Here is a 25,832-nt window from a genome sequence, read left to right as displayed (position 1 = left end):
ACTGACTAGAATTGAGCTGTTCAGCTTCTACACAAACTTCTTCTGATGTTCAAATGAGCTTTCTTTTTCTGTCTGTAAAATTTTGATCACTACGTGGTCCTCCATGCTTGCCTGTCTTTGCTTAATGAGTGTACAGAGCTGAAGATAATAAGGATGAGATTTATTAGAATTGATGAATTTTAGAATGAGCATTGCGTGATGAATATTAGAGAGAATATTGAATTGATGAATATTAGAAATGACTTTATTAGAAGTGTATGTCGGGTATAACAGCACTACCAAGTTCCTAATAAGTGCCAGTTTTTAAGGCAGTGAGTCTTTCAAAACTGCTGGGTTCAGACCAAGGCAATTCTACAACTTTTAAGTATTCAGTGTTAGAATGTGATTCTAACTGGAAGACTGTCAAAGAAATCATGCATCACTTGTAGAACTCATTGTATAAGCTGCTGGGTGTTGCTTGTACCTGAAAAGCATTTTGATGTAAAGTTATTTTTGTTCCTTTTCTGAATTAAATATTAAACTCTTGCAAGGAGTTCAGTCTCCAAGAATAGTTCAGTTTGGGGCCATTAAGTACCCTATGTGGGTCTTAGGAGTCTAATCATTATGAGGCCTTATACTGGTGGAATTATAAGGTGTAGTAGATGCAACAGGAATGCAAGGGGAAAAAGAAGTTCACCATCAGTTTTCTCTGCTCCAGAATTTCCACAGATTTCTTACCCTTCTTTTTGTCTATATTGGTAACCTTGAAGAACACAAATATGCTGCAAGAAACATGCATATGTATGACATTCACATTTCAGCTATTCATAGAATCATAGAATTATAACGGTTGGAAAAGACCTCTAAGATCATCCAACCTAATCATCCTCATTGTTATTCATCTAAACTCCTTTCATATTTAATTGGGAAAAGCTGGCATTTTAAGGTATGACTCATCTGGTCCCTTTTAAACATCTCAGGATGAGATGAATCACATCCTAGAAAACACTGTTTCACTCCAATGACTATAAATTATGCCAGAATGGAAAATCCACATTTCATATCCCTGAAGTAATGAGAGAGGAACCCTTCTGGGGTCTTGACAATAGAGTAGGCATAAGGGAATTAAGGAAACCTACTGAAATATACATGAATTAATGATTCAGCCAAATATGGGTGTCATTTTAATATTCAGAGAGAGGTGACTCAGAGGAAATATGACATCTGCCTTTTAAGAAAGAGAGCAGTGATGAGTAAACAGAATGAAGAATCGTGAAGGAAGAGAAACTGGACATTTTCTGATTTTTAGCTGTTTTTAGGCTAATTATGCTCAACTTTCCTAACTGTGCCTTTGGGTACATATTATTTATAGATTACCGTTAAAAGGTAGGGATGAATGATATGGGTCATTCTGCATTAATTAATCTCTGCAGCACTTGACAGATTTTTCTTCATCACAAAGTGATTCCAAAAGTATTTTATTCTACTGATTATACTTTGTTTGCAACACATGGGAATAAGATTAAGAAAATTAGTTGATTGTTATATCTGATAGAGATCATTCTTCCAATTGCAGTCAGCTGCTTCTACAAGTATTTAAAAGGACTGAGAGATTTAAGGATCCTTCTTATCCCTTCAGTTGTTGGAATCTGTTTTTCAAATCTAATAGAGGCTGAGTATAATGAATATTTCCACAGCTGATCCAAGGTAAAATCATCTCTAAAATGAAGAGCTGTAGCCCACAATGCACTGCTTTTATCTGTATCCAGTGAGGATGCTGTTGCTGTAGCAGATTTTTCATTCAGCCTTCTGGAGTACTTTTCTACCATTTTTGAGAAACGCAGCCCTATGCCGCATGGTGTTGTATAAGCTCTGCCAGTCCTAATAATTCTGAGTTACAAAGCTCAGTTGGTTGAAGCAACTCTCTGCAACTTGTATGAATTAAAGGCGCATTCTGTCGTTATTTCCTTCATCTTTAATCAAGGTCAGGTTGAATTTTTGCAAAAGTGGAAGTTACTCTGTCATAATAGTAAATACTGAGATGCTTTGGAAAAAGTGGATTTATTATATACATATCTTTTTTAAGGTGAAATGGACCATTACTTGGTGATGCATCAGCTGCGATGCAATGGGGTTCTAGAAGGCATCCGAATTTGCAGGAAAGGTTTTCCAAGCAGAATCCTTTATGCGGACTTTAAACAGCGGTATGTCTTCAGTTATTATTGTCTGTTAATGTAAAAATTGGGTAAACCCGTAACTCAGGTGACAAATATGGTGATACCATGGAGAAACACCCTCCAAAACAGACTAGTTTGTTGGCATTTGAGGGAACTTTACTATAAATATTATCTCAAGTCACTCCAGTTTTTTCCCTCCTTTGATCAGACCAGAGGTTTGTTGATTTGTCAGAACCAGTATCATTTCTGAACTGTAGTCACCGCCTATTGCTTCTAAGAGATGCAAAATGCTTGTTGAACGAGTTAAGTGACATTATAGATTACTCTTTATAAGTCTATGGGAGTCTTACAAAACAATATTGCTATTGCTAATAGTACTATTGCTATTAAATGTACCAGTAGCATCTTTCATACTGACTTGGTGTAAAAAGCTCTTTCCCAGCAAAAATACATGGCCTGTTTGCTTCTTCCTTCCCTTCCTGGCCTCTTTGGCAAGAAACTGATAATACTTATTTAGCAACAAGAATACTCAGACTTTGAAGAGGTGAAGACTGGAATGGAGGACCTCTTTGAATATGCCCTGCAACCTGATGTTTAATTCAGTAAGATATTAGCTGATCTCAATTATCACATCACAACTTGAGGTGACAGGTAAAGCAGGCACACCAAAATAGTGATGGTCCAGAAGTGAAAATTGCTACACAGTACAAAGGAAATGTGCTGAGGTTTAGAGGGAACTACAGCAGAAGCCTAAAATACAAAATAAATGCATTGTGCCATTTTCATTATCCTACTTTTATATATTCTCTTACTTGACTGCTGGAAGTACCCCAGTGTACAGTCACCCTTCATCATTTCTTAACTGGAGGAAATCCCTTTAGAAGAGTTAGGTGATCCTATCCATGACATAGCATTGCCTTAATCATTAGGTTACCTTGCAAAATAATAAGACACTTTCTAGAAGTTAAAAAATAATACCATGTCATTTTTAGTCCAAACTGAAGAATTCAGTGGTGGAACTTGTAGAGACAGTGATTTCTTCAAGGTCTGTATTCCTTTTGGAATACAGTTGATTTTTGTTAGCAGTTTTAATTCATCTTCCACTTTAATTTAAATAGCCTGATTCTGATAAATGAAATGAGATGAGAAAGTTGACATGTTCTCACTAATTACTGGACCTGCAAATACTGTTAAGTATGCACATTAATTTTGCATGTCACAACGTACTACATAGTTACACAGCCAACAGATTCCACTACAGAGTAATCATATCCCCTTGTCATAGTATTCTGTTCAGTCAAGTCTGTCTAGGTTTCAGATGGTGTAGTCAGCTGCTTTCAGGCACCTCAGCTTCCAGTCATGTTACCTTATTATGAACAGTTGTCCCAGTTCTCCCCATGCTGTTTGCAACCTGCACTTTGCAACCTGTCTTACAGGTACAAGATTCTTAATGCCTCAGCCATTCCAGAAGGCCAGTTCATTGACAGCAAAAAGGCTTCTGAAAAGCTTCTTTCCTCCATTGATGTGGACCACAACCAATACAGATTTGGCCACACCAAGGTAAAGTTCTTGTGGAAGACTGGGTATATTAATGGCAAAAAATACCATTTGTTGACAGTATTTCTTGCATATAAAATCAGCCTTCATGGTGATTAGGGAACGACTTTGTATGCTATTAAATGAACTTCATCATGTATGGCTCTCAGGCCACCTGTAATTTACTTCACAGAGCCTAGACCGTTTAGGTACAATAGGGTACAGTAAAAAAAAAACAAACAGATTAGAATGGAATGTGAGGTTAACTCTTTTGTATTGTTAGTCAGGTCTTCCCCAGCTTACTCTGGAGCTCAATTGACTTCACAACTATGTGATTAGATCATACGAAGAGTGATTTGTCACAAAACATAGGAGCACTGAGGATATGTACAGTGACCCAAAATTTCTCTAGCTGTTAAACAGTTACTCTCCATACTTTATTCCAAAACTGCCTTTCATGCCAATCATGAAAGGCAAAACTTGCCTTTCACATGCCAATTGTGTGTATCTGCCTAACCCTCAAACTGCTAAGCCTTATTTTATGTTCTAGGTGTTCTTCAAGGCAGGTCTCCTGGGACTCCTAGAAGAAATGAGAGACGAGAAGCTTGTGAGCCTCATCACTCATATGCAAGCTATGTGTAGAGGGTATCTCATGAGAACTGAATTTAAAAAGATGAATGCAAGAAGGTAATGCATGAACATAGCACAAGTCATATTGTGCCAGACCAAAAGTCCAGGATTGCAATGCCCCATTTCAGACACAGCTTTGTCCACAGTGAAGACATTTAGAAAAATTAGGGGAAAGAGAAAAAGCAGAAAATATTACTTTCCTTGTTGTAACATTCCAAATTCTGGCAATGGCAGTTTAGTAGTTGGACTGAGCATCTGGACCATGATATTTAACAGTGAGCCTTCCTCCAGGAAAGTAATAACCCTTAGAATTATTTTTAACCCTTAAAGAACCCTGTGATGGAGTTAGACGAACTGTAGTACTTGTTCATTTGGCTGTTTGGAACATGCTGTCTGACAATTTCATTAAATCACATCAGTTTGTAATGAATGGATTCACATTCTACTCTACTTCTGTTTTATTTCATTGCTTCATTTCTGTCTAAGATGAAAAATTCCAAATTGTACAGAGAAGATATGTGGAACAGTTGAGAAAACACCCTTTTCATTTCTGCCATTTTGAGTAGAACAATTCATGCAAAATTTGGGGTGTAGGGTTGGCAGCACTGACAAGTGAAAGCTGTTTAGAGGGAGCAAGGATCACAAAAACCCATAGGAAGTTCTCTGCCAACTGTTAGCCTTTATCTGTAATACCCTACCATATATGTTTAGCTCAGTGGCTTCCCAAACAAGGAGTAGTTTCTAAGAATTCGATGACCTGTACTGGATTTCTCTACAATGAACTGTCAGAGCTGCCTTGAATAAAATCCTTTGGCATCCGATAGAAACAGTAAATATCTGGAGCTGGAGCAGGCCCATAAGAACCACAGAGTCCAACCCCTTGTTCCACACCCCGCTCCTCCTGCTGCAACCCTCTCCCAGTGACTGTTATGCCCAGGCATAACCATTGTTTATTCTGTTGAGCCAGGGAGTAGCAGTTCGGTGCCTAGGTGCCTAGAAATGACTTTAATAAGCACAAGAAAGGTGAGATGAAACTTCCCTGAACAAAATACTGATGCTGTCTTGCCAGTAATGAGTCTGTTTCTAACCCAAGTCTCTCCAGTCTCATAATCTGTATTATTTTCATGCATTTTCAGAGAATCCATTTATATAATCCAATACAATGTTAGAGCATTCATGAATGTGAAGCACTGGCCCTGGATGAAGCTGTACTTCAAGATGAAGCCCATGTTGAAGAGTGTAGAATCTGAGAAGGAGATGGCCAACATGAAAGAAGAGTTTGAGAAAACCAAGGAAGAGCTTGCAAAGTCTGAGGCAAAGAGGAAGGAGCTGGAGGAGAAAATGGTGACCTTGTTGCAAGAGAAAAATGACTTGCAGCTGCAGGTTCAGTCTGTGAGTAACCTCCATTTTCAGGTTCACCTCCACTTCCTCTTTTTCTACAGCTATTTCCATTCTCTTTTCCACTGTCATACATGAACAGACAGGGCCATATTCTCCACTACCTTATATCTGGTATTATCATCTATGCCTAAGCAAAGTGGGTACAAAGGAGATATATAGCATTAACACCATTATGAAAAAGGGATCAAGTGTAAGGACAATTTGCCGTGGATCTACATTGTGCCTCTAGCTGCATTCTCTGGATCTGTATGAAATATAGATTGTTGCCTGAATTGCTGACCATTCTAATGTGGAGCCAGGGATGAGGCTGCTTTTGTATCAGAGACAGGAGTGATAGTATGGAACAAAGACTGATGTTTTTCAGGTGCAACAGCACTGAGCAGAGGCTGATTTTGCACAAGACAGGAATACTGTCAGCTGTTACAAGGTAGTAAGATACTTTGCAGCCGAGAGCCGCCAGGTGCAGGTGGAAATGTCACTTGACTCCCTGTGCTCTTGAGGTAGCTGGCTTTAGTTCTGTATTACTTCAAGCCGTAAGATGGTCACTGTGTATGTCGAAGGATCGATTCCTTCCCTGAATCCTTCTTCAGCACTTCAGCTTAACATCACTCAGTTTTCTGATTTCATTTGCATCCTTTTTTAGTACTTAATGTCCTGTTCTTCAGTGCCAACCTACTCTGTAAGTATTTTAGGCTTCTCTGTAACTCCTTCACATAGATTGTAAGTGAAAAAAAGAAGCCTAGCTTCCAGGCTAGGATTCCATCAATGCACTCCATGGATTCATATTTCAGAGCATAAAAAGAGTCTTAGGATATGATTATTTCCCTTAGAGTGTTGTCTGCTTCTTTCCTGACTCAGTTTCTCTCTGTTTCATTTTTTTTTGGAAGAAAATAACTTTATCAGGAGTAGTCAGCATGGGTTAACCAAGGGGAGGGGGGGGGTCATACTTGACCAACATGGTAGCCTTCTATCAGCAAGGCATTTGATACTTTCTTCCTTATAACAAAGCTGAGGAAGTGTGGGATGGATATGTGGACAGTGAGGTGGGTTGAGAACTGGCTGACTGGCAGAGCACAGAGAGTTGTCATTGTCAGTGCATAGTCTGGCTGGAGACCTGTAAGTAGTGGTGTCCCCCAGGGGTCAGTGCTGGGTCCGGTCTTGTTCAGTGTCTTCATCAATGACCTTGATGAGTGCATAGTGGCCACCCTCATCAAGTTTGCTGATGACAAGTTGGGAGGATTGGCTGACTCACCTGAAACTGGAGCAGAGTAAGTTCTGCATGAATGTGCTCAAGAACTTCTTTACAGTGAGGGCGACGGAGCACTGGAACAGGCTGCCCAAGGGGGTTGTGGAGTCTCCTTCTCTGGAGATATTCAAGACCCGCCTGGGCACCTACCTGTGCGACCTGGTGTATGGAACTTGCTTTGACAAGGGGGTTGGACTCGATGATCTCTGGAGGTCCCTTCCAACCCCTACGATTCTGTGATTCATCATGGGAAGAGCCTTTTCTGTCTAAGTCCCATTGCTGCTGTGTGAATTTCAGTTAACTCTAATTGAAACGCTCCTCATAAGTCATTTTCTCCATGTTTGTCCTCAGAAAATACTTAGTAGCACTGGTGTGTACTCAGTAGCACACTCAGTAGCATTAATTTTGAGTTTCAGTATGAATTTCAGAGATAACATCCACTGTTAATGAAGTGATGTCTTTTCTCCGTGACTCTTCTGGGAAACAGCAAATACCTTTTCTGGTATTCTGCCTAGAATACATCACAGTAGCATTAATTTGAGTAACATTTAATCTGTTGATCACGTTGCTCAAAATGTTAGTTTTAGTAGAAATTGCAGGCTAAACTTTAGGTTAAGCCATGAGCCCAATTCTGTTTTGGCTGAAAGAGGTTAGACAATTAAGAAAGCCAGTTAATCTCATGTGAATTAAAGGGCAGAAGGAGTCAGTGGAGAGACAATCAGACCTGTGTCATTAGAGCTGGAGGAGCTTACTAAAGATAGAATAATCCAACATTATGAAAGATGGCTTTCAAATGCCTTATGTTTTACAAATCATTATGTAGGTTCATGCTTGCGTGACATCCAATTTGATGACCCACCTGTTGGTGGTATTACTGATATCAAACCACCTGACCAGCTTAAAGGAAGGGCCTCTATTGTGGGATCCCTAATCCATGACCAAGCAGGGTAATCTCCCCATGATTGGATTGTGTGCATTACTTCCTAACTGCATAGGAAATTTTACCCTGTCCCAGTTCATTTCCTGGGGGCAGCACTTGGACAGTATATGCTGCTTTTCATCATGTGTCCTAAATGTAACACACCTTCAATGTGTTCTGACAGGAGATTGAAAGTCTAGCTGATGCTGAGGAGAGATGTGAAGGTCTCATCAAAAGTAAAATTCAGCTGGAAGCTAGAATTAAAGAACTTAATGAAAGAGTGGAGGATGAAGAGGAGATGAATGCTGAATTGACAGCAAAGAAGAGGAAACTTGAGGATGAGTGCTCTGAGCTGAAGAAAGATATTGATGATCTTGAACTGACTCTGGCCAAAGTGGAAAAGGAGAAGCATGCAACAGAGAATAAGGTGACAGACGAACCAGGAAATTATTCATCCCCAGACAGTTTTCCCAGACAGGTTTCAGTTTTGTGGGATGTGCTCTCAATGGAAGTGGTATGTGCCCAAGGCACAAACAGATATTGCCACTTAATTGCCTGTAAAAGAAGAAATTTTGCAAAAATTATAACTTCCTTTTAGGAAAAATATTTTTTTCATGGCATTTCAAAAAAAGTTTACAGCTTGTTGGGGTGTTTGATGGAGAATTTCCATACACTGCTATTTTCAGGCATAAGGAACCAGTTTCTATCCTGCAGATGGAGAAATAGTAGCTTGTGAGTAGCTCAATAGAGGATATCTGTTTTGATCCTTTCTCCTCAATGAATGAGGAGAGCTGATATTGCAAATGCGAAATGTTTTCTTATAATTCTCTAGTATTTAAGAGGCCCCAATCTCAACTAGGATGGCTATACTTTCCTTCCATTGGCTTGACTACACAATGAGAATTCCTGAATTCTAAGGATCAGGTTGTCATTAGCTTATTTATCTTCCAGTAAGAGCACTGATCTCTTTACATATGTCTCAGCAATTAATGCGACAAATCACAACTGAAATCTTAGAATTCAAAAGGCCATGTCTGTGGTGACAGTGTTCAGTCCTGCTGTAGAAACAATACCAACAGAGATGTATTTACACGTTGAGGTTCCCTTTACTGACATCACTGAAAACACTACTGGATCCTAAGTTTGCAATTTCAGACATGTTGGGCATTTCTATGCTAATGTTTAGAAGAAATCTAGGTGGTGCTGGGTAGTAAAATAAGGACCACATAGCTAAAGCACCCAGCAGAGCGGAATTCCTTTATAGATACTGTCAGTCTTTCCAATCTGAATGAGAAAAGTGGGAAGCAAACATCAGGCAGCCTCATGCAGAGAGACTGATGTGTTTGAGATAGAGTTGTTGGTAGTGCGGTGGTTCATGAAGAGCAGGGAATAATTTTCCAAAAAAAATCCAGCAGAGCTGGTATGTCAACAGACGTGTTAAGAGCTCTAGACCTCAATTCGTGATAATCTCTTAAAAGGCAGAAGATTCTTTGTATATTGCCAAATTAAGCTTTTATGGAAAATTTAACATACGTTTGGCTGTGATTTGCATTTGATAGTATCTTCTAAGCAACCTCACTTACTGAGAAGTTACAACTGTGTGCCTAGCAAATATATCACATGTAGAAAATGCATTTTTTGGACAAGGCCTTCAGTAAATCCAAGCAGAGTACAACTTGCAGGTACAAGTGAATATCTAGCACACATTCCACTATAAAAACTGTCAGAGTAGGGCTGGGATTCAAGACCAACTAAAGCAAGGATTTTTACCACTTCAAGATCAGAGTGGTATGACAGGCATGATACTGGTTACTGCTCTCATCATAAAAAACGTAGACCTTCCGTGGAGATCACTTTGAGTCCATCCATGCAGGATTTTGCAGAAGTGCTTTCACTGTGTTTTCAATCTGTCCATTCTCATTATACCCCCTCAATAATATGGATGCTTGCTGCCTTATAGGTTAAGAATCTGACTGAAGAGATGGCAGCTCTGGATGAAAATCTTTCTAAACTCACCAAGGAGAAAAAGGCCCTCCAGGAGGCGCACCAGCAGACACTGGATGACCTGCAGGCTGAGGAGGACAAAGTCAGTACACTCAACAAAACCAAGACCAAACTGGAGCAGCAAGTAAATGATGTAAGACAAAAATAAAATAAAATAAAATAAAATAAAATAAAATAAAATAAAATAAAATAAAATAAAATAAAATAAAATAAAATTAAATTAAATTAAATTAAATTAAATTAAATTAAATTAAATTAAATTAAAAAAAAAAAAAGAGTTGTGTAGGGGGATACTCTGACAGATCACAAGTGCAGAAATCTTTAGTTGGAAGTGGAAACAACATTTAGAACAGCCATGCCAGCTCTTAACAGTTTTACCTAATAACTTACAGGCAGTTGGTAGGGTGTTGTGGAATCCAGTAAATTTTCTGTTTTTTCTTGGCTGTTTAATCTGTGTTCGTCATTGGATATTTCATCATTGTAGACTTTTTGTACTGCACATTTTAACCAGTTAGCAGTTTGAGGGTTGTTGCAGACCTATGTACTTTATGTGTATAATCCAGAAAGCTATGGATTCTGGGAAATTGTCAATATTTTGCAGTTTATATGGCAGGAATTACAGTCACTGGTAATCTTCCATTTCTTTATTTTTGAATAGCTTTCATTTCACCTTTGCACACCCAAGTTGTGACCAGCTTAACATCAGAAACTAAACCTTGATCCTGTAGTGAGAGTGGGAGAAGATGAGAACATATATAGGATCTGGTTGTTTCCTCTAGTTTTGATTTGAAACTCTAGTTGAGATTTTTACATTAAGAATATTTACTACTGAAGTATATTTTATTTGTTTCAAAGTATGTTTTATGTTTTATGTGTTCTAGCTTGAAGGGTCTCTGGAACAAGAGAGGAAACAGCGAATGGACCTTGAGAGAGCAAAGAGAAAACTGGATGGGGATCTGAAAATGTCTCAAGATTCCATCATGGATTTGGAAAATGATAAGCAACAGATGGATGAAATACTAAAAAAGTATTGCACAGACTTTTTATTCTCTGAATTCCAACATTCATATTTTGGATATGAAACTGTATTAAATTCACATTCTTGTTCTTCAACAGAAAAGATTTTGAAATTGGCCATCTACAAAGTAAAATTGAGGATGAGCAGGCTCAAAGTTCTCAGCTGCAGAAGAAAATCAAGGAGCTTCAGGTAAAGTCTAAAGATTATTGATATTTTTAGTATCCGGGTACAGGTTTCTTGGGATTATCTGATATTTTCTTAGAATGTTGTAGAGAAATATAAAAAACACATAAAAAAACAATGAACAGTGACTCTTGGTGCTGTCTGACAGCACTTTTTACAGAGGCTCTGGTCTATAATCATGTGCATGTAAGAATTTCTTAAGCAAAGCTTATGGCAGTCTCCAGAAATGGCTAAGATGCTAAGTTAAAACTATAGTAAAGCTACTGCTTCACAGTAGTGAAGCTATTTTCTAAGAAAATTAAAGGAAGTTACATAATCGGCATAGAGAATAACATCTAAATGTAGAGTCAAGGAAAACAGTTCCTTTCAGTGATATCACCTCATGGTTACTTGTCCCAAGGTTCATTATGTTGTGTTTGCTGATGGAGATGGCTTGACCTGCAAATTTCTAAACAACTCACATCATTTTACATTTTTCAGAGGCTCATCCATTATGCCTTTAGAAAAGTTTTATGCCTGTTGTTACAAAATAAATCCATTCTGACCTACAATATTTATGGAAGTATCAGATTTTCACAGAATCAAACAGATTGGAAGGGACTTCTGCAGGTCATCTAGTCCAGCTTCCCCTAGAGCATGTTCCCTACAGCAGGTTTCACAGAAATGTGTCTGGACAGGCTTGAATATTTTCAGAGGAGACTCCGCCACATCTCTGGGCAGCCTATTCCAGTGCTCTGTAATCCTCACTGCAAAGAAGTTTTTCCTCATGTTCAAATGGAAATTCCTGTTTTCTAGTTTGTTTCGACTCCCTTTATTCTGTTACTGGGCACCACTGAAAAGAGCTTGGCACATCTGCTTGGCTCCTGCTGTTTAGATAGTTATAAGCACAGATAAGATCCTCTCCTCTAGGTTGAAGAGCCCCAGCCTTTCCTCATAAGGGAAATGCTTCAGTCTCTGACCATCTTTGTAGCTCTCCACTGGACTCTCTCCAGTACTTCTCTGTCTGCCTTGAACTGAGAAGCCCAGAACTGGACACAGTACTCCAGATGTGGCTTCAAAGGGGCAGGGCAGAGGATAGAAGCTCCTTCACCCTGCTAGCCACACTCTTTGTAATGCACCCCAGGGTCCCATTGGCCTTCTTGTCCAGGAGGGCACACTGCTGGCTCATGGCTAACCTCTTGTCTACCAGAACACTCAGGTCCTTCTTCACAGATCTCCTTTCCAGCAGGCCAGCCCCTGATCTGTGCTGATGCATGTGGTTATTCCTCCTCAGGTGCAAGACTCTAGACTTGCTCTTGTTGGTCCTCAACAAGTTCCTCTGCACACAACTCTCAGCCTGTCCAGGCCTCGTTGAATGGCAGCACAGTCTTCTGGTGTGTCAGATCCACCTTCCAGCTTTGTATCATCAGCAAATCTGCTGAGGGTGTACTCCATCCCTTATCCCAGGTCACTGATGAAGATATTAGACAAGAGCAGATCCAGTACTGACTCATGGGGATCACTGCTAGCTAAAGACCTCCGAGTAGACTATGAGTCACTTATCACAACTCTCTCAGCACTGCCAGTCAGCTGTTTCTCAGTCCAACTCACTGTCCACTCACCTGTCCCAAAGTGCCTAAGTTTAAGTTCAATTTTGTTCAAGAACTTAGTATTGAATGTCCTAGGACAATTCAGTGAAATTTCTTGCAGTGCTTTACTTTCCTTGTTGATATAATGAAAGTGAATGATTGTTCTTTATTCCTTAAAGCTTATTTCAGGTATTTCTATTCAGAAGCTCTCATTTAACCAATTAACTTTCTTAGGCTCGTACAGAAGAATTGGAGGAGGAAATTGAGGCTGAGCGTGCAATCCGTGCAAAGACTGAAAAGCAGCGGGCTGACCTCTCCAGGGAGCTGGAGGAGATCAGTGAGCGCCTGGAGGAAGCAGGAGGGGCTACAGCAGCTCAGATCGATATGAACAAGAAGCGTGAGGCAGAATTTCAGAAGATGCGCCGTGACCTTGAAGAGGCCACGCTGCAGCACGAAGCCACGGCTGCTGCCCTGCGGAAGAAGCATGCGGACAGCACAGCGGAGCTTGGGGAGCAGATCGACAACCTGCAGCGAGTCAAGCAGAAGTTGGAGAAGGAGAAGAGTGAGCTGAAGATGGAAATTGATGACTTGGCCAGCAACATGGAGTCTGTCTCCAAAGCTAAGGTTGGATTAAATATTTATCACTGCTGCAGTTTTTTTTTGAACAGTTAAATGAGCTGATAGATGTGCTTTCTATGTCTTAACAGAGCAATCTGGAAAAGACATGCAGAGCTCTCGAAGACCAGTACAGTGAAATCAGAATTAAAGATGATGAGCATATGCGACTAATTAATGATATGAACACACAGAAAACACGTCTACAGACTGAGAATGGTGTGTCCTTATATTAAATATATTTGTCCAGTGCCAAGTATTAAATATTCTGCCTATATATTTTCTAATGCAGTCATCACTGGGTGATCTGAACAAACTTCAGAATGTAGAATTTCTTCCTGCGGGTAGTCAAGGAAACTCTACACAAGGGGACACAACAAGCCAAAAGAAGTATTCTCAATCAAAACGAATGTGTGGGTCTGTGGTCAGTTAACTCCATTTCCTTCAATGCTAGCATAGTGTTATCTCTGACAGCTCTTTTCTACCTGGTGAGAATGAAATTATCAAATCATAGAATCCTTAGAGTTGGATGGAACCTTTAAAGGTCACCTAGTCCAACTCCCCAGCAATGAACAGAGACATCCACAGCTCAGTCAGGTTGCTCAGAGCCTGGCCTTGGATTTTACTTTAAATCTTGTAGTCTCTTTGTGTATGGCTAGCCTTTCTCATGTTTCAAATATGTCCCATGTTTCTGTCTAAAAAAAGTGGTTCCTTGTTAGGTGAACTAACTCGGCAACTAGAGGAGAAGGAGTCCTTGATTTCTCAGCTGACTAGAGGCAAACAGGCTATCACACAGGAGACAGAAGAGCTGAAGAGGCAACTAGAGGAAGAAAATAAGGTGATTTGTTTTAATTTGGTCCTGAAAATTGTAAAATAAATCAATGTGATAAAAGAATAAATGAGAGCTCCTCTGAGAAAAAGACATTAACAGTGAAACTTCAGAACTTAGCCTTGGAGTATAATGCAAGAAGAGACATTAGAAATTAAGACAATTTAAGCTCTTCATACCATGCTTTCTGAAGTTCAAATACAGGAGAGAAGTGAATAAGAGTATCTATATAAATATATATATATATAAATATATATATATTACTGCTATAGGAAATCCTTGATTCAAAGAGTACAGCAACAGCAAAAAAAATAAGAAAAAGGAGTGAACTCTCCAGGATTAGAAATGACAGCACAGATTAAAGTCTTTTCCACCTTTGAACAAATACTAGATTCTACCTAAAAAGCTTACAGGGAAACTTTTGGAGAGATTATTCCTACCTTTTCCACTGCAGTATTAGCTGCATCTTGTCCGGAAGCACTTGGTGCTCATCTGTTTAAGGGGCAGTGTCCCAGACAAACTGAACAAAATGGCCTTATGTTGATTGACATTATCAAGTCTGAAACACAGAGTCCCAAATACTGTTGACTTCTTTCCTTCAGTGACCCTAGCAATGTGGTCAGTGAGATGTGGAATTTATCAAAATGCAATAAAAAGGTCCACTCACAAATTGTTAATGTTCTGACAATTTGTACAATTATAATTATACAGGCCAAGAACGCCCTGGCCCACGCCTTGCAGTCTGCCCGCCATGACTGTGACTTGCTCCGGGAACAATATGAAGAGGAGCAGGAAGCCAAGGGTGAGCTGCAGCGTGCCCTGTCCAAGGCCAACAGCGAAGTGGCCCAGTGGAGAACCAAATATGAGACAGATGCTATTCAGTGTATGGAGGAACTGGAGGATGCCAAGTATGTGGAGGGATGGTCTTGAGCAAACAAAAAGATAAGTAAAAATATGAGAAGGAATTGGAGGAAACCAGAACATGGTTATAGTGGGAATTTTCACAGCTTTGTGCTCTGTAATTTGTTGAGAGTGAAAATGTGAGGGAGACAAAAAAGAGTTAAATGAGATGGAGTGGATGTTTGAGAGAGTCTCTATAGAATGCAGAATTCCAGTGTATTAGCTATGGAGTTTAACGCAATTGTTGAAAAATCATATTCTTCACACTGCCAATACAGAAATAGTTTCTGCTTCTTCCCCACCTTGGTGTAGTCTACCCCTTCCATGCTCTTTTTTTCTCCACCAATTCCATCACACATACCACCTTTCTCCCAGATTTCTGGAGAGTCGTCTTTCCATGTTACCTGCATGTTCATATCTCTTTCTGTGTGTTCTCCAAGTCTATGCACCACTCTAGCATTCTTTGTGATCCCAGGCTTCTACTCATGCTCTCTGTCCATAATATCACAGCTGTCTATGCTGGCTCTCTCCTGTGTCAAACTCCCCTCCTGTCCATTTTCTCAGGATGCCGGAATTTTCCTTTTCTTAGCACTGCTTGTCTCATCCTGCAGAAAGAAGCTTGCTCAGCGCCTGCAGGATTCAGAAGAGCAGACTGAAGCTGTCAATTCAAAGTGTGCTTCGCTGGAGAAGACAAAGCAGAGGCTGCAGGGGGAAGTGGATGACCTCATGATTGCTGTGGAGAGGTCGAATGCAGCCTGTGCAGCATTTGATAAAAAGCAGAAGAACTTTGACAAGGTTCATTTGGAAAGGCTACTAGATATGAACATCATAAAAATTTGATAGGCCAGACCAAATTCTGAAAGTATGAGAGTTCTGTGCTCAACATAAGATAAATTACATTTTATCTAAAGCAAAACTGTGGTAAGAAGCATGTAACACAACAAACAGTAATGAAAATGTCACAGTGTGAGTAACCCCATGTAACCACATCAAACAATAAAATAGCTTCTGATAGTTTTAAATAGCACAGAGTTTTTGTGAGGGAGATTGGGAAGCTCTATATCAAGTGGAAGACCAAGAAGAATGAGAAAGTTTTCATATGCCTACTAACAAGCCCTAACTTCTGGTAACTAAAGGGGGCTATAAGAAGGAAGGATACAGACTCTTTAGCAGGGTTTGTTGTGATAGGACAAGGGGAAGTGGTTTCAAACTAAAATGGGGGATTTAGGTTGTATATAAGAAAAAATATATACATGATAAGGATAGTGAAGCATTAGAACTGATTGCCCAGAGAGGTGGTGAATGCCCCTCCCTGAGGCATTCAAGATCAGGCTGGACCAGGCTCTCAGCACTTGATCAAGCTATGGATGTCCCTGTACATTGCAGGGGGACTGAACTAGATGACTTCAGAGATCCCTTCCAAGGCAAACGATTCTGTGATAATAATTTTATGACTTTTGGCTGATGCTTGTCTGCCAGCCTTGAGGGAAATTTAAGTAGTTACCACTGAAACAGCCACAGTATATATACCAGTGAATAGATTGCTACAGGCAGTGATCAACGCAAAGCAAAAGATTGCAAGACAAACCACGTCTCTTAGGTTCTTATACTATAAATGTGCAGGGACATGTGTGTTGTAAAATGGACCAGTCTTGTGCACTGATAGTTCCTGTCTCTCCAGGTCGTGGCTGAATGGCGGCAGAAGTATCAGGAGAGTCAGGCTGAGCTGGAAGCTGCCCAGAAAGAGTCTCGCACCCTTAGCACTGAGATCTTCCGGATGAAGAATGCCTATGAAGAAGTGCTTGACCAGTTTGAGACTGTCAGACGGGAGAACAAGAACCTTCAGCGTAAGTTCAGATCTCTGTCAGCTGGGATCCACAGTGAACCAAGAGATGCTTCTATGTTTCTGGTACACCAAAGCTCTGCCTCTTCACAAGCTTTTGTTTCTTATGGTTTTCCCGCAAAACTCAGGCTATGTGACTTTCTTTTCTGTTCAGATGATCACAAGGTCACCTATGACCACATGCCTACAGCTCATGACAGTATCCTGCTTCTTCATGGTTGCTAGTGCCATCATTGTATTTCCCCTCCTCTACACCATTATAATCCCATTCCTGGTTAGGGACCAAATTAATTGAATCTGCAGAAATGATGAAGAAAACAGATACTTGTTTTTTTCAGACCACTTCAATCACTGCCATTAGAAAAACTGGGAGGGCTGTTTTCTATTTCCTTATTGGAGCACTGAGCAGCTGTGGCACAATAGATTGGCATTTAATAAGTGAACCATCTGTGTAAAGGAAACAGAATTCGGTTCTTTTATGTGGAGCCTAATGTTCCCTGTGGAGTATTTTAGAATAAAATCAAACAGGACTGTCTCTGGAGATGTCATTTCATAATCCAGAAGTAACGAATTGCTCTCTACTTGGCTCCCCTCATTTTTAAACTTGCACACTGAATTAGAAATAACAGGTAATCAGAAATAAAGACTTCACATGACACAAGACCAGTTATTTCTTCTTGCTGTCACTTCCTAGTATATTATTATCTCTTCCATCATTCCCACTGCCAAACAGCAATTGCAGGTGCCAACAACATTATTTAAGATGAACTCACTGTGCATTTTCTGTGTTTCAGAGGAGATTTCTGATCTTACTGAACAGCTTGCTGAAGCTGGAAAAGCTAACCATGGACTGGAGAAAGCAAAGAAGCAAACTGAGCAAGAGAAGTATGACCTTCAAGCAGCATTAGAAGAAGCAGAGGCAAGTGTCTTAGTAAGAGGGCTTGTTTTCAGGCAGATTATGGATGGAGAAAATCTGGAAATTATCCTGATAATGCCATGAAGGTCCAGTATGAGATCACAAGCAGAACAAGTAACAGGGACAGCCTCTCTCCTGCTCCAGTGTGGCCCAGCTTGTGCTATCATATGCAAAAAATTCAGTGCCAGGGTAAATCTGAACTCATTTTGCACTACTAGTTTGATTTCACTCTTCTGAAAAGCTGCAGAAAGTTTATTTGTGTTTCAAAAATCTGACAATTTTTGTTACTTAGTCAAATTGCATTAGATTACTCAGAGCCTTGTTTAAATATTTTCTGTAATTTCCAAGGAATGAGATTTCACAGTAATTCTGGACAGTCTTTGCCCTTGCTGTATATTCTATACGGCAAGGAATCATAGAATCATTAAAGTTGGAGAAGACCTCTAAGATCATGTAGTCCATCTGCTCGTCCATGCTACGTGACTGCACCCAAGATGATCTGTTCCATAACCATCTTTCTTATGGAGAAACTTCTTTAAAATTACATGCAGTCAGGTTTTCCCTTCTGCTACCTTTTGACTGTTACCTTTTGTGATATCCACTTCCAAGAAGAGCCTCATTTCCTTTTCTTCCTAAATCCCCTTAGAAAGGAAAAGGAATAATAAGCATCTGACATCTATGATCTTGAGATCACACAAGGTGGGAGGGAAGTAGACACAGGAGTAATAGTGGCCATGCAAATCCATGTGCTCCCATTTTCATGTCAAAATGTCAGCAGTCTCATCCTGAATTAGTCACCATGGGCTCCTTCGAGAACCAAGAGGGGGAAATAGGCATCTTGGGAGGGACTATTCTTAAAAGGGATGCCAAAGCTATATGGGAATGCTTCATCCTCTGTATGTGCTTATTTTTGTCCACTGGTTGTAAAGACCCAGCCTCAAGCCATAACTCCTAAACATCTTGCTCTAGATGTTATTAGCATCACAGGAAATAGGCTATATGGGAGAATGCCCACACAGTTGCTGGAGCTTCTCAGTTTGGGTGAGACTAAGTACAGTGTCCCTAAGCAGAATTCAGCATGAAGATGCAAGTGAAGGCTAACTTCTACTGAGCATAACACTTGGCTTTCCTGTCAATTTAATATTTTCACAAGTTTTGTTATCTCTGTAGTGTGAACATAGCTGTGTGAACATAGCTCTCACTGTTTAGACCCTGTGGTACTGGAGGCATTTTTCTAAGCAGTCTTGTTACCAAATTGCTGTTTACTGTGCAGCTAGGGTACAATAACTCCTGTATATAAGAAGTCCGTTTTTTCAGAGCTAGGCCTTTTCTGAAGTTTTATAATAGGACACATCTGTGTTACTAACTGTGAAGTGTCAAAATTCTGCATAGGCAATTCTCAGCAATGAACATTTCAGTCTAATATTATTTCAACACTACCAGGGCTCTTTAGAGCATGAAGAGGGAAAAATCTTGCGTGTTCAGCTGGAGCTGAACCAAGTGAAGTCAGATGTGGACAGAAGGGGTGCAGAGAAAGATGAGGAAGTTCAACAGCTGAAGAAGAATCATCAGCGGGTATTAGAGTCTATGCAAACCACGTTGGATGCTGAGATTAGAAGCAGAAACGATGCTTTGAGGCTGAAAAAGAAGATGGAGGGAGATCTGAATGACATGGAAATACAGCTGAGCCGTGCCAACTGTCAGGTAGCAGAAATACAGAAGCACCTCAAAGGCGTGCAAGGGCAACTCAAGGTAGGAACCACAGGGGCGAATGTTCAACAAGGTCTTTAACATTCATTCCGCTTTCCTCTGTGTCTTACCATGCCTTCAACTTTAAAGGATTCCCAGCTCCATTTGGATGATGCGTTGAGAGAGAATGATAACCTGAAGGAGCAGCTTGCTGTGGTAGAGCGTAGGAATAATCTGATGATGACAGAACTTGAGCAGATGCGAGCTGCCCTCGAGCAGACAGAGCGAGCCCGGAAAATTTCTGAGCAGGAGCTGACAGATGCCTGTGAGCGAGCGCAGATTCTCCATTCTCAGGTATTTGTTTTATAATATGCATGTTAGACTGGTATGAAGTGGGATGGGAATGACCTGTCCTTGGACTGTCCCAACAGAACACAAGCCTCCTGAACACCAAGAAGAAACTGGAAGTGGACATTACACATTTACAGAATGAAGTTGAAGATAGCATTCAGGAAGCCAGAAATGCAGAGGAAAAGGCAAAGAAAGCAATCACAGATGTAAGTATTTTTGCTTGCTTCGCTCCATTTTATCCTATTGCAGTGATATTAACACCTTAGAAATGCAGCAGTGAGGTGGAACTTAGGAACAGAAAATAACAGTAACACACAAGCCTTCCCACCTGCGTCTTTTGCACAGTCTCTGTTCTACTGCTTGTCACGGAAGAACCTTTCAGTCAAGTTAATCTGCTCATGTTCTGCTAGCAGTCTATACTGAAAAATTGTCCTATCTCCTCTTCCCAATACTCACAATACTCACATTCACTTTTGCTTCCTGGATAGATGTAATTGACAGTAAAAGCCAGATGGTGGCAAAATTGAAACAGGCAAAGAGTATTTTGGACCAAGTCCTACCTAGATATTGCAGAAAAATAGGAATCGAGACTAAAATGATACATGCTTCTCTCTGTAAGAAATTTTAAAAAAAAAAAAAAAAGGGTTAATTTAAGTGTTTAATTTAAACAAGGAAACTGTTCACGACATCAAAAGAACCAATTCTTAGAACTATCTAGAAGAAGTGTAAGAAAATAAAACAGAAAATGCTTACTCTCTTGTATCACATTGTGGCACACCTGAAGCAATGTGTGTAGTTGTGGTTTCTGCACAGAAAGTTTTCTAGGTTCTCCTTTGACCTCTGTACTCTTCACAAAACAGTGGTGACACCTTTACACCCCATAGTCTGTAAAGCCCAACAGACACAAGCTCTTCATTGATGTTCAGGAGAACCTTGGAGTCATTCCACTGATAAAAGATGCTTAGGAGTCTGAATGTCAAGCAAACTTAGATACCAAACACTGATATATTCAAAACCAGCAGAGTTCTAATTGGTGATACTTTAAGATGCCACTAACTTCCACTTTCATTTAAAAACAAGCTTTGACTCTTTTGTCATTTGGCTGAGATTTTTATTCTTATTATCAAACCCTGCCCAATTTGCAAGACAGAGTAGCTTTTGTGATCTTCTTTATATGACAGACCCTTAGCACAATCATAGGCAGCTGACTGAGAATGTGAAGAATCATTCACCACTGTGAGCATTTCTTCCAAAGAGGGCACAGAACTGCCAGTAATGTGGAGATGTATTCATAACTCTGCACTTCAACCAGGCAGCCATGATGGCAGAAGAGCTGAAGAAGGAGCAGGACACCAGTGCTCACCTGGAGAGAATGAAGAGGAATCTGGAACAAACAGTGAAGGACCTGCAGCACCGTCTGGATGAAGCAGAGCAGCTGGCCCTTAAGGGTGGAAAGAAGCAACTCCAGAAACTAGAGGCCAGGGTATGGTGGAGACTGGGGTAGACTGAGGTCAATATCTTTAGCTGGACCAGGGCTGCTAGAATCTCTTGGGAAGGCTAGAACAAGGATCACCATCAGATTTGATGAGGGTTACACTTAGTGTTGTACAGCAAGTAAGGATCTTGGGAATAACCTGATAAAACCCAAATGAAATGGGCAAAATGGTGGGAGATGAACACCAGCCTAGTATCTAGAGGAAAACAGTTTTAAACATATTATGTGGGGATGAACTTGGAAATGGAAGCTACAGCTATGCAAAGAGCGATCTCAGTACATGATGGGTCTTAGAAACTCTGTTCTCAGTGTGCAGAAGAAGCAGAAAGCTAAATTAAAAAAAAAAAATATATATATATATTAAAAAAAGAGATGGGCTTTATTGGCATGGTTAGAAATCAAAATACACAGTTTATGATTAGACAAATGCTAGAAGTAAGGACGTGTGATGCAGATCGTGTGATCCTTACTCAGAAGTCAGTTTAAAACAAATAAAGTACTTTACAGACTGGGTAGTGAAATTCTGGAATCTGCTGCCATAGGGGGCTGCAGAGGCAGTTGGTGGAAGGCTCAAAGAGGGATTTAAAATCAGCAGGTTTATAAGCTCAGGGAAACAGGTACAGATATGCCACCTGAAACCTGTAATCTAATGTGTGGAAGTTGGGCAAGTGTGAGGAGGGTAGATAGCAGCCAATCTTCCATGCTGTCCCAAAATAGCAGCCACTCTAGATACTCAGAGGCAGAGCACTGGGCTAGATGAAGCATTTGCCTGGCCCACTGAATTGGTCTAAAACTATTTAACTTCCAAGATACAGCACAGCTGATGGGGAGTTAAGTGTTTTTTGGTTGTGAAACAAGGTATACACAGAAGAAGAAAGAAATTGGCATCCAGATTTGACTTACATACACTGCAGGACAGGAATAGAGCTGTGGGAGCCACCATCAAATGAGTAGTTCCAGGCTATTCATGAGATCAAGCTGGATTTGAAAATCACAAATGAAACAATTCTGTTTTCCTGAACAATGTGAACAAAACCCTCCCTCCCCTGTTTCAGTTTCCTCTTCTCTGACAGATTTAAGCCTAATTTTGGTTTAGGCAGCCCCAGGTATACAAAGCTAAATTCGCTGCATAAATAGCTGTGGAGTCACAAACTATATCATTACTAATGTAGTGTGGTGAGCAGGTGTTAGCTAGTCTAACCCCAATAAACAGCTGCAGGAAGCTGCTCTGCGCTGCCACTTTCTCTGCAGGCCTTAGTCCACAGAACTAGGTCCACAGTCCTGGGTCCTGCAGCAAGATCAGCAGCCATTCCTGGCAGCTTCCTGTCTTTATCATGGTATTCTGTTTCAGATTCATGAGTTAGAAAATGAGCTTGACATAGAGCAGAAGCGAGGAACAGAGTCACTGAAAGGTGCTCGCAAGTATGAACGAAGGCTGAAGGAGCTCACTTACCAGGTAATACAAATCCTCTGCGTTCTTCTTTATATTTCTTGTATTCAATGCTCATCACTTTGGTATTAATTTTCACTTGCTACAGTCTGAAGAGGATAAGAAAAATATTCTTCGGCTCCAGAACCTGGTGGACAAGCTGCAGTTGAAAGTGAAAGCATACAAGAAACAGGCTGAGGAAGCTGTGAGTACAGGACTCTCTTGGTTGTTTTGGGCCCTGTGGGGAGATTCCCAAAAAGTGTAGTATCCCACATTTCTTAAAATAATTGAATACTCAGTTTGATAGAGCACTGATGGCCATTGCCTTTGAATAGCGCTTATTTTTAAAGAGTTCTGACACACAGCAGAGCAGGCACAGTTATAGTTAACCTGGCATTTTCACACTTTTGGAGCCATACCACACAGTTTTCCCAGTGCTCAAGTTTTTGGTAGTACTAGATGGAAATGTACTGAGTGCTGGAAATGCATGGATGGAGCTGTGAGGTTAACTGTAGTAGGTGACATTGGAATGAAGTAGGTGCAGAGTGTTAATTGGAATGGGGCAGTGCCAGGTTGTGTGCATGCTACTGATGGCACCATGACTTTCAGGAGGAACAGGCAAGCACTAATCTCTCTCGATGCCGCAAGACCCAGCATGAGCTGGAAGAGGCTGAAGAACGAGCTGATATTGCTGAGTGTCAGGTTAACAAACTGCGAGCCAAGAGTCGTGACATCGGAAGACAGGTGAGTTGGAGTGCTGCAGAGAAGAACTCTTCCTGTGCATCAAAAGCCATAAAGATCCAGAGTTGGTATTTATTCAGAACTGGTGCTTTTTGAAAATCATGTCAGTGCCTCCCAAGATACGTACCAGTAATAAGCTACTGTAAGAACCAAGGCTCTCATCAGAGCTGGGAAATAATACTTTCTTACTGGTAGTATGGCATAACATGCAACATCCACAGACCTGAAACAGCCCCGCAAGTAATTCTTTTACACCAGTAACTTGTACATTAACTTGTATATTTCCTTCTTTTTTTTTTTTTTTTGCATTTAGAAATCAGAAGAATGAGGTCCCTGAGCAGCACTGTAGAAAACTCCCTGATACTCTACACTTCTGCTCACGCAACAGATATGTTCATTACCTGCTTCAAATCTCTTGGTGTGCATGTAACTTGTCTTTGATTGCTTCATTCTTAGTCAGCTCTAAGTAGAAGCTGTCAGAAATAAAAGTAAACCTACATGATGGTGAGGACTATCACTTTGTAAGGATGTTGACAGTGTTTGCGAATAGATGGAGCAGACAGGCAACAGTTACGTAGTATGGGTCACATCCCATACAGGGAAATGGATTCCTGGGGGAACGGGACACATCCATGGTTTCAGCTTTGATGCTCTAGGGAAATTAACAGTTAAACAAGAAAAAATAAAGCAAAAATCTCTCTGTAAAGCTGTAGCAGTGCAACTAGCAACTGCTCCATTCTCTTGTCTGCCTTACCAAGTCCTCCATACAGTCCCATGGGAAAGCATCTGCTCCATGCGCTGCCTGTGCATGGCTATTTGCTGCGTGTGTGCAGAGTGCAGCCTCCTTTTGGGTACAGGCCTGTGCCTTGTGGAAAAGGAGAGTGGCTGCACACAACATGGGAAAGCAGAGGCAGGAAACTGTCATGCACGTGAAGTATGGAGGACGGCTGTGAGCAGCCCAGGGCAGAAGCAGGGGCAGGCGGCCATCCAGTAGGACTTTCCTTCTCCTACCTTTGCGGAACTACATACATACATAGTGTCACTGCTCCTCCATCTTCATTTCACTCCCAGAGATGATGGGCTGCATCCTTAGGTGCAGCTCAGCACCTGCAGGGCATCCCTCCCTGCGCTCTGGGCAGGGTCTGGATGACCAGAGCTTGTTATGAGCCCTTGGCCAGCCCAAGGAGCCTGTGGCTGTTGCCACAGCCTTGGTTTCCATGCACCTGCTTTGGGCTTCTCTAGCACAGCAGGGCTGCGCTCTTACTGCACTTACACCACTCTGGCACCCCATGATCTGGTGCCCTCTGTGCTGGGTTAGGGCTGCACATCAAAAGAGAAGAGCCATGCTGAGTCTTCCTTGCCCAGCACACAGGTCTTAAATGAGCTGCTTGTCATTTTATTTATATTAACCCTAAAGGGATCATAGATTTGTTTCAGGGAAAAAAAAAAAAAAAAAGAAAAGAAAAGAAAAGAACAAAGATGTCCAGGAGATAATGTGCTGGTTAGAGCTTCCAATTTTTCTTTATAAAATGCCTCCATGTTCACTGTCAATGGGAGCTTGATTTTGTGGTGTTCAGCAGGGTGGTTCATCTGACTGCCACTCAGTGTCCTTGATCAGTGTTGTCTTTCATTTTTGTTGTCAGTCAGAAGTGCCACCACACCTGACAAGGTTCCTATCTCTCCTCATTTGAATTCAGTAATTAGCAGCCTGCTGTCCTTCTTTGTGTTCCTTCCTTCCATCCCATTCCTTTCTCCTTTTGCCAGTTCATCTGTGGCAATTGTTCTTGTACCATTGTGTTCAGTTTGGGACTCTGCCATCCTCTTGTGTTTTGTACTCTGTCATCACTGTTGGCTGTCATCCATCTGCCTCCTGACTGCTTATGGGTCTGCTTGCACACAGGCCTGTTGTGCCAGTCTCAGCTCTCTGGTGTTTTGTCTCCTAATGCCCCACCACATGAAGATCTGTGATTACTGTCTGTCAAGCTGATCAAAACCATCTCACTGTTCCTCTGCCCTGTGGCTACCTGCAGTCATTGGCTTTGGCATGGATGTTCTTCAGCACAGCATTTTCTGTTGTTAGAGATATACATCCTAACAATGGACAGTCTCATCTCAAATACAGCAGTCTATGACTTGAATCATTATTGAGTCCAGCCCCCTCTACAGTAGCAGTCCTGCCCACACTCTCACATGACATGATGCAGTTCCATTGTACAGCTGTGGACATCAGGGCCATGTCTATCTCAGCCAACAAGTTGCTGTGGCAAGCACAGTGATGGCAGACAAATCAGAAGATTAGCAGAGTTTGCTCTTTTCTTAAGAACAAACCTGTTCTCATACTCTCATTTGTATATAAAGAAAGA

At 40.9% G+C, this 25,832-nt stretch overlaps 1 protein-coding gene across 1 annotated transcript in view; it reads left to right on the top strand.

Annotated features, from left to right (window-relative positions):
- LOC107322050 (myosin-1B-like) overlaps positions 1-23,972 on the top strand; it is a 36,137-nt gene extending 12,165 nt beyond the window's left edge. Inside the window, exons 17-39 of the mRNA XM_032448301.1 lie at positions 2,066-2,183; positions 3,593-3,716; positions 4,243-4,379; positions 5,459-5,714; positions 8,073-8,315; positions 9,849-10,025; positions 10,774-10,919; positions 11,009-11,099; positions 12,896-13,285; positions 13,369-13,495; positions 13,996-14,114; positions 14,817-15,013; positions 15,617-15,800; positions 16,687-16,852; positions 17,643-17,767; positions 19,208-19,516; positions 19,604-19,807; positions 19,885-20,010; positions 21,117-21,287; positions 22,651-22,755; positions 22,838-22,933; positions 23,338-23,472; positions 23,783-23,972. Of these exons, the coding sequence (XP_032304192.1) occupies positions 2,066-2,183; positions 3,593-3,716; positions 4,243-4,379; positions 5,459-5,714; positions 8,073-8,315; positions 9,849-10,025; positions 10,774-10,919; positions 11,009-11,099; positions 12,896-13,285; positions 13,369-13,495; positions 13,996-14,114; positions 14,817-15,013; positions 15,617-15,800; positions 16,687-16,852; positions 17,643-17,767; positions 19,208-19,516; positions 19,604-19,807; positions 19,885-20,010; positions 21,117-21,287; positions 22,651-22,755; positions 22,838-22,933; positions 23,338-23,472; positions 23,783-23,797 (3,761 nt within the window). The 3' untranslated portion in view covers positions 23,798-23,972. The remainder of the gene's footprint in view (positions 1-2,065; positions 2,184-3,592; positions 3,717-4,242; positions 4,380-5,458; positions 5,715-8,072; positions 8,316-9,848; positions 10,026-10,773; positions 10,920-11,008; positions 11,100-12,895; positions 13,286-13,368; positions 13,496-13,995; positions 14,115-14,816; positions 15,014-15,616; positions 15,801-16,686; positions 16,853-17,642; positions 17,768-19,207; positions 19,517-19,603; positions 19,808-19,884; positions 20,011-21,116; positions 21,288-22,650; positions 22,756-22,837; positions 22,934-23,337; positions 23,473-23,782) is intronic.
- Positions 23,973-25,832: the final 1,860 nt, after the last annotated feature.

This window comes from Coturnix japonica, chromosome 18 (genome assembly GCF_001577835.2).
Source record: "Coturnix japonica isolate 7356 chromosome 18, Coturnix japonica 2.1, whole genome shotgun sequence".
Classification (NCBI taxonomy): domain Eukaryota; kingdom Metazoa; phylum Chordata; class Aves; order Galliformes; family Phasianidae; genus Coturnix; species Coturnix japonica.
The sequence above is the reverse complement of the archived record's forward strand: the minus strand, read 5'-3'. Positions and strand labels throughout refer to the sequence as shown.